At 39.7% G+C, this 9,073-nt stretch overlaps 1 protein-coding gene across 1 annotated transcript; it reads right to left on the bottom strand.

Annotated features, from left to right (window-relative positions):
* Positions 1-2,055: 2,055 nt before the first annotated feature.
* On the bottom strand, positions 2,056-5,271 carry ptmab (prothymosin alpha b). Its single transcript, XM_030774346.1, has 5 exons — positions 5,144-5,271; positions 2,882-2,944; positions 2,645-2,729; positions 2,404-2,489; positions 2,056-2,260 (listed from the first exon to the last, which is right to left on the bottom strand). Exons 1-5 carry the CDS (start codon positions 5,186-5,188, stop codon positions 2,216-2,218), a joined length of 324 nt encoding a protein of 107 aa, XP_030630206.1. The 5' UTR covers positions 5,189-5,271; the 3' UTR covers positions 2,056-2,215.
* Between the last annotated feature and the right edge of the window lie 3,802 nt (positions 5,272-9,073).

The following is a 9,073-nucleotide window of genomic DNA, read 5'->3' as shown; positions in this document are numbered from 1 at the left end:
ATTGTCTGCTTCTCTTTGAGATCTCCTGACATAGTGTTTATCATCATGGACGTGTGTTCAAAATTGCAAGACCAAGGCTGCAAAAATGTATCTCTGTTATTCTCTAGGTCACTGTTGCAATGCCAGCCACCACACTCATGACCCAGAGCAATAAGCCTTGAGTGCATGCACACGCACGCAGGCATGCACTCACACACACATACACACAAACAGTATGAACTCAGAGAAACTAATGACCAGGGCTTAGACATATTGTGGATGGATCTAGGAGAGAACAACTGTTTTCATTAGAAGTTTTCCTCTCTGGCACAGGGAGCAACAGTCATGAAACACTGATGTCAGAGTGGTGAAAGCCTGCTTTCAGGCAGGATCAAACAACCAATCCCCTCCAGGGAAACTTGAGTGTTAAGTCGGCTTTAAGACTGGCCCGCATGACAAAGATCCTGAATGCTTAAAACAGTGGTTCAGCATTTTACATATAGAACTGATGTTTCATCGCAGAGTAATGTTGCATTGTAGAGTAATATGTAAGGACAACAGTATCAAAGCACATCACCAACAGAAGAAGTGCATCTTTTTATTCTTGTATTCAGGGGCACCATAAGGGGGGGTGGTGGTGGGGGGGGGGGGGGGGTGTTAAGGTAGGACAACTCCAAGGGCCCAGCACTGACAGGGGGCCCTCATAGAACACTATTAATAACACTATTAAGGCTTTGGGGGCCCAATATCATATTCTTTCATAGGGCCCAGAATTTGTAGCGGCACCCCTACTTGTATTATATAATTTTTGGACACCTGGTTTCACATTACCAAGTTGACACCTTTTATTTTGACAGAGCATCTGATACTGTTGTCTCTATTCTCAGTATTTGAAGGCACTGACCTTTAGTCTAATGAGCTCAGTTATTTTTAGCACAAAAGGAACTGACCATGATTCTAATAATCTTAGGATCATCCAGATATGATTGTCATCCTACTCATCTTCTCAGACACATGATAAGAAACCTACAACGTCTCACTCATGTTTTCAATGCTTATTTTGTGTTTTGGGGGCCCCTTAGAGAGATCATTCAGTTGGCTTTCAGGAAAACCTTTGGCTAAAACCTTTGGTTTTGACATTACACTATGTATATTGAATTCAAAGGAGATAAAAAAAAAGGTTAAAAGTTAAAGTGGTCACCAATGGTGGTCTGCAAACTGAACATTGATGTATTTTTATTGACCCTTTGAAGAATCCATCTGAATACAGATATTCATTTGGAGAAAACCAACTTCTTCATATTATCTTAAAACGCTGCCATATTGATGGATTACGTTTGAGCCATTAGCCTGAGTACCTTAACCCAGAAGGAAGACGAGTCATTACTTCAAAAGACACACACTAGCTCTACTTTAACAAGAGTGTAGGAAGAATCTGAGGAGTATGTTGAACTTGGAACATCCCGTTCATGCATTATTTCCAAATCCCACCACCACCAGTTTTCAGCAGTACTAACTGTTTGAGATTATGTGACACCACATTCTTCTTTTGTCTAGTCCTCCCACATACAGCAAATAAATAAAATGGCACAAACAAAAACAGGGAAATCAAGTACAACTCACAAAATAAAAGTCAGGTTTATTGTTGAACAACAAACTTCACACATACAACAAACAGGCCAAGGTAAAACAAATATTCAGACAAAATAAAAAAAGAAAAAAAAAAGAAAAAAAATCCTTTTCTTTGGCCTCACCCTCCCATACAAACAAACTAGTTATGGTACAACTAAAGTTCATACATAACATTTCCTGGAATGCTCTGAGTTTGATGGCTGTACTATTTTTTTTTTATATGAGTTATCTGTTGAAATCCGTAGACATGGTCAAACAGGTAAAATTTCATAGAAGCACCGTTTTGGTCACAGGAGATCATGATAAAGTGGCTGATCTCATAACAATATGTACAAAAATATAAAATGTAAATAAAAATACAAACAAATTCTCATTTTTGTATATTTTGTTGAGTGGGTTGCAACTTTGAAATCTTAGATGTGGTCTTGCTTGTAGAAATTTTACAGTTGTGGGTTGAATTGGTTGTTGCTTGGTTAGTTGAATATGACTTAGTTACTCATGACCATGTTTATGTTTTTTTTTTTTTTGAGTCCTTTGCCGCTAGCTTCAACAAAATTTGTTGAAGGTGAGGCTTCAATAGTAGTTCAGCAGTATGGAAGATCCTTTAATCATCATCGTCTGTTTTCTGCTTCTTGGGGTCCACGTCATCCTAACAATACAAACAAGTAATTAGGATGAGCTGAAGAGCAAACATGTTTTAACGTGTTGAACGGTTAAGGGAGGCCCAGCCAAAAAACAGTTGAGCTGATTGTAGAAAGCTCCATCCAAAAACTCTCCTCCTCCCCAACATACCTCATCATCTTCGTCATCATCTTCTGCTGCCCTTTTCGTTCCACCCCCAACATCATCATCATCATCTTCATCCTCATCTTCATCACCTGCAAAAAGAATACAACATGTTGATTATCAACCTACAAGTCTTTTTTATTCACTATTCAATTCAACTGCTGGCACATCAGTGGAAGGCAACTGTTACTATATTTGTCCTCTTAATGCTGTTCTCCACGGGTTCACACTTTCACTTTCAACATACCCTCTCCATCATCTTCCTCCTCGTCCTCATCTACTTCCTCATCGTCTTCATCATCAATCTCAGGTTCACCATTCTCCTCATTTTCCTGTTTGTGGACGGAAACTGTATTGGTTACGGTTCATTCATCGCAAAACTTGGTATGTGGTGCTATTACTCTAAAAAGGGTTTAGAAGCAAGTATTACTTCACAAGCTGTTATGCAGTGTAGTAGTTTTTCAAGCTATAAACATAACTGTACCTTTCCATTTGTAGTGTCTTTTCCATTCTCCTTCTCCTCGAGAAGCTTCTTCTCCTTCAGGTCCTTAAGATGAAGAGATGTCATTATGATAACAGTTGCTGTTGAAATGCTTTCATAATTTTTACAACTTCAGATTTAGTAACTAATCTGTTGAGCAATAGGTTTAAACCTGAACATTGCTATGAATTCATTTTTATTTAAGTGCTGTAATGAATTAAAGACAAATTTTTCAAATTTGGCACTAGAAGCGAAGCCTGAATGAGGTGCACAACGGTAACGCACGCCCCCCCTCGCTGGAAGGAAAAAGGGCCATGCATTTAAAACAGGGGCCCCTCGTCACTCACACCCCATTGGCTGCAACAGAGATTTTGGCGATGTCAATCAACGCACCCAGCCTCAATTCCCGCCTACTTTCACTAGGTTTAATGATCTGTAATATGACACTTTGAAGTTGTCGAGATACTGTGGGTATTGTAGTACAATGAATTCCGTGACTATGATATGCTTACAAGACACGCCCGGGGAGAGCACTGCAACTCATTGAGAGCATACTTCGATTCTACAAGACCGGACAGATGCGCACAATCGGAGAAAAACGTACTGAAAGGAATCAAGTTTAATTAAGCAATCTTTGCTTAGAAACATTGCCGCTCGCCGACACGCTCTCGTGTCGCCTGCATAGTCTGGATTTCGGTCGTGCAGCCGTTGGCTGCCCGCCATAGGTGGCCATCAACTTTGTCCCCTTTTAGGTAAATTGCGTATATCGCATAGCCCAATTAATTGTAGATCAATGGCTTCCGTTTGGTGTTAAATACTGCCTTGCCCGACGCAATGAATGGCATCTCAAAAGAATTAATACTCTCCATTAATTCGTTTATATAATCTTTAGCCTTTAAGCCGTTTATCACATCATCTAGTACCGCCCCCTTCAAATTTTACCAACGCTGCTTGTAAACTGGCGAACCACTACGCTGTCGTGACTGATGGGAAAATAGATCACGGTATTAAAAGAAATATTTTTACTATTGACTTCATCATTCAAGTGGATGTTCGGTTACATTCACGCCGACATTGGCACATGTTCACTGACTTGAAGCAGTATCGTTAAAACCAGTAAGGTAATAGTCCTTTTTGACCCAGTTCACCCGCAGAGACCAGCGGGGCCACTGTAAATAGAAACGATCGGATCCCTTAATCACTCGGTCAATGAGAAAGTGGAAAAACATATTCTAGGTCTTTGCCGTTCTCCACTCGTCTAACCACTGCGTTTTCGCAATGAGCGCAGTCGGGTTGGTCGTTACGTCCTTAGCCGAGAATCAATAGACCGTTTGGCATATGTAGACAACTAACACTTTGAGTGTATTATGCATTTCTTATATACGGATATGCGACAGACACCCGGCATAACGAATAACGCTGCTCAGTAGATCTGCCTCTGAAGCGCACATTATGCACTTCATGCCACACTATTGATCAACAACTGCTGTTTAAAAGCCGTAGAATCCTATGGCGGCTTTATCACTGATCGACTCAATGAAACTAAATTAAATTACCAAATTACTATCTCGCTCACGATTTGGAGTGCAGCGGAATATGGGGACTGAAAGATGACCTAAATGCAATAAATGAACACATTCGAAGCGACCCGGCAAACTTAAGTTTTCAGTCGGGCTGTCGAAAACATTAATGTTAAAATTGTGCATCATTCATTCACTTAAACGCGACATTGCAGGTTATTGTCTTTTCAAATACACGTTCGGTCTTTAAAATTCACTTCAGAAAGGCTAAATTTAAAAAAATCGTTTTAATAATTAGCTGGTTGGAATCTTGTGTTCTTGCGCATCAAAAACTCGAGTAGGTGAATGTGTATGTAAACTGAAGTCGCCGTTTTTAAACAGCTTGAAGGTCCATTTCACTGTTCAAGCCAACACCGTTCCCGTTCAAAGAGGAACCGACACGCTTGTATAAACAAAGAACCCGCGCAGACTGTTACATTCCGGACAATGAGGACGGGGCGCTAATGTGTTTTCATTCGATAAGGCGCGAGACCTCGTTACAATGAATTAATTTCCATCATTCGCCAGGAATGTAACCAACAAATTGAATCTAGTTGTATTTCAGTTGTTACTCTTTTTTTCAACGGACATAAGCAACACATCGAGAAAGGCGCAAACAAAAAAGAGCTTGCTCTACAAATACGGTACAAGACGAATTATCAAAGATAAGGAAATCACAATTCTTTTTTTCTCTTTTCTCTCTTACCTTTGCAGAAAGTTCCGTAGCGGAATCAACTTTCGTATCTGCCATATTTTAATATGAATACGAATATAATACAGGATGGAAAGAATGAAAGTATAATCCACTTGTGCCTATCCACAATCGAGATTGTAATGAAGGTTTCGTAGCTGTCGGCATGCAACGATGTAGGCTTAAATATAGATTTGTGGGCGGGATTACGGGGGCGGTCGGCTCTACATGGTTGGTCAGCAATTTCCTGGGAGGTGTGTTCCTTACGCGATGGAGTGGAACAATGGATAGTATTTCTAAACGAGAAAGACACACCCCCTAACCAACCTCCGGCTCACGTCGCCACAAACCGTTGTCAGCAACATAGTATCAAATTATATTTCCCCAATAAACTCATCTCCACAGTTCTCTCGACGACCTTTGAAACGTCTTTGGTGCCAAGTAGGTTGATAACAATTAAAACTTATAGCTGTATGATCGAAATATCAAAATATAGTGCGGTATTTAAAAGACATGACATACTCGCTGATAGCCCTGAGCTGCTTAACTGCCGGGATGATTGTGCCCGATTTAAGTGTCAGAGCCTATAAAATATTGCACAGTATACGTCGAATATTCTCTGTCTTCATCAGAAATTTGGCAGTCTGAAAAGATGGGTCAAAAAGACACTGGAGTCGGGATATGTTGTTTTCTTGTGAGATGGAGCCCCTCCCCTTTCAGTGAATTTCATAGCTGGTAAACTTAACCTCTGGACGTAAAACAGACTCAACTTGAATCGAAATAACACTACTTGATAAGAGATCGATTGAAGACATGTCGTAGGACGTATCCACATTTTAACCCGTCGGCTATTTCAGTTCAGTTGCAACGTCAGATATTAATGGCTGCAATGAACACTTTAATCTGTTTAATGTAACAGAAAAACTGGCGCCATAACGGAACAATGCTAGTTTGGGTGGCTATAAAGTTTAAGGTCTACAGACACACTGAAACAGACATCATGGAACAAAACCAAGCATAAGTAGCATCTTGAACATGCAATTAAAAGGGATACCGCGGTTTAAACAAAGCAGCACAGCCTAACCGGTAGATTTTAAGGGGGAGGGGGATTTTCGGCACTTCACCATAACCTACATTCAAATTCTACTTCGATGACGACGTTTCTTTCAGTCAGACCTCTCTGAGTGGTGGAATGAACAGAGAAAGCGCCGATTTGACGCTTTGCGCTGAGCCATTGGCTGCCAGGAAAGTCCGTCAAAGAAGTGGCATTTAGTGAGCGGAAAACCCAGGAAAGTGGATTCATGAATCTGGGATTAGGCTTGTCTATAGAGATAGCGTTTCACCGGAATCAAGTGAAGGACACTTTAGGAAGTCGCAAAGTCCAAGTGAATTGCATTCATGTTCTCTATAAAATAAACGTTTAAATAAATAATTAAATTAAGTAAACCTTGCATTTGCAAATTACATTTGCCAAAAATGATTATGAGTATTTATAGCTGTACTACCCAATTATTTCCAAAAATCAGCACAGGCTAGAGCTGTTGAATCCAGATTAGCAATTTTCGACTACTGTAAATGTGTTAATTGGCGCGTTGTTTGGCCCATAGCGTCAAATTATTCCATCTACTTTAAGATAAAATGACTGTTCAGTATGCTATTGCACGCTATGGTATGTCATTTGCATATTAATTGATTTGGGGAAATTAATTTGTATTATGTAATTGTGTCTTTCACACACCACAACGATGACAACACTGATTTGTGTAAACATGTGCCCCATTCTCATGATCCTTCTTTCTTTCTTTCTTTCTTTCTTTCTTTCTTTCTTTCAAAAACCCTTTCTTCAAAAAGCCTTTTCACACAGAGAAAAATGGAAAATCTTGAATGTACTAATTCTTTTAATACATGAATTTAAAGTTTCTCACTAAACATAAGGCCAGAAATGGTGCCAAGCAGCATTACAAGATGGGTTATTATTGGCGAAAACGGTTCAAGGAGTTCTTTAAGCATTAAAAGGTGACACTCTTCAAAAATTAATCTGTCTGTGCATATGGTTGTAATGATTGTATCAGGAAATTTACCATGTTGCTCTTTTAAGCCTCTAAACTGTCATCGTAAAATGACCCAATGTTCAATACAGTGATTATACTGATGCAGGGGCTTGAAACTGTCAGTTCAAAATGTCAGTCATAAATGTACTGCTGTGATGCCTTTTCCCAGTGAAGCCATACAACTACAGGCAAATTGTTGATTTCTTACTCATTCACTCTTGTCCCTGTCCTCTGACTTGACTCACTTTTCTTATCTCCTTGCTTTCTTTTCTTTGCTCCTGAATTTTTATCAGACCTGAACAACTAAAAGCACTATAAAGTTTAAATGGAGCCTTGCCTACAGTGTGCTTTCACTCATCAACTGCATCCACATCTATTATCAAGACAGTAAGGGAAGGAATAATCCAAGAGAATTTAGACAGCCGATCAGTCAGATCTTTCTGATGCATGTTTGATTTATTCCGTCATACCAAGCATGAGGGCTTACAGACGTCTGCATTGCTCCGCATTTTCTCTCACCAAACATCCCACACGCACAGGGGAGTCCTGCGTTTGCTGGAGAGAGAAAGAGACACAGAGAAACACTCTCTCGTGTGTAGGCAGTGAAGCATGCTATGTGTGAAATCCTGTCAGAGATATGAAGAGAGAGGCTACAGGACATTACTCAACTCAAGGCCTCACACACTCTTCATTCTCAGTCAGGAAACAAAGAGGAATCTCTGACACATTTTTAATATGTTCATTGTTATTTCAATCCTATCCAGAATACAAAATCAGTAGCATGACCTGTAAATGGTCTGTTACAATTCGCCCGACCATTTTGATAAATAAGGTTGGATAAGACCCCATCTTCCATTTTCACATCTGTCCATATATCCAACTCAGACATATACTCCTACAGTCAATGAACCACAAGACAAATTCTTTAGGAGCCTCTGTCTTATTCAGTCATTTCTCCCAGTACTCGTGATGGTTTTTAGGGACACAGAGACTGTCCAGATCTGTATTTATTGGTGACCGTCTGTGCTCTATGCCTAGTTTCTTCTCTTTTATTACAAAAACATCCTTGGTGAAATTGATTGTCTGCTGTGTTTGTGTGACTTAGACTGGATCGAGAGCTGAAATGCTCACTTTTGGGAAAACCTTGGGTGAGCAAGAGCAGAGGGGATCGATAGGTGAATGAACATTTAGGCCCCAGCAGGCATCTGAGTTTCCTTAAGATATGAAAACATCTTAAACTGAAAACATTACATGGTTTTCTCCCTCTAGTGGGAGCCAGAGATTATAGCAGTGTACACAGTTACAACACAGGCGCAAGAATTTTACAAGATATTTGTGTCTTGAAAAATATGTAATTCAGTTTACAAATGCTCTTTGCAATGGTCACTTACTTTTTCATTTGTATAGGGAGGTGAACACATGAAACCATATTCCCACTTATGAATCATGACCATCTTTCTCATTCTTTGTCTGTCCATTACTACAGTATGTAGACCATGTATAGATGACACATGTATCTCTGTTTCCCCAGTAGTGACATTCTAATACTCTCCGATATATTCATATATCTATAAAAAGAAATGCAAAAACAAACTTTCCATTAGAGGTGCAAATACATATAAGTATAATATGGTCATAATAATTTTTATTGTGTTATGTAACATTTCTCTCTCTCTCTCTCTCTCTCTCTCTCTCTCTCATTCACACACTTATACACACACACACACCAAATACAGTGAAGTCATACTGGCAGTCTGGATTTCTCAGTTTCCATGTTCTCTAAAATAATCGTCTCTGGATAATGAAGATGGGCAGGGCTACTGGATCAGGAAGACTGCTTTAAAACAATACCCAGCATAAAAGCGTAAACACTGGGAATTCCCCAGAGGGGATA

The sequence above is a fragment of the Chanos chanos genome, chromosome 5 (genome assembly GCF_902362185.1).
Source record: "Chanos chanos chromosome 5, fChaCha1.1, whole genome shotgun sequence".
NCBI lineage: Eukaryota > Metazoa > Chordata > Actinopteri > Gonorynchiformes > Chanidae > Chanos > Chanos chanos.
Note: the sequence above shows the minus strand (reverse complement) of the source record. Positions and strands in the feature narration are given on the sequence as shown.

Excerpts from the sequence above, each read along its gene's own strand:
- ptmab (XM_030774346.1), bottom strand. The coding sequence starts at position 5,188 with ATGGCAGATACGAAAGTTGATTCCGCTACGGAACTTTCTGCAAAG. Across the intron at positions 2,730-2,881 it reads AAGACACTACAAATGGAAAG|GAAAATGAGGAGAATGGTGA; the intron begins GTACAGTTATGT and ends GTCCACAAACAG. Across the intron at positions 2,261-2,403 it reads ATGATGACGAAGATGATGAG|GATGACGTGGACCCCAAGAA; the intron begins GTATGTTGGGGA and ends TTGTATTGTTAG.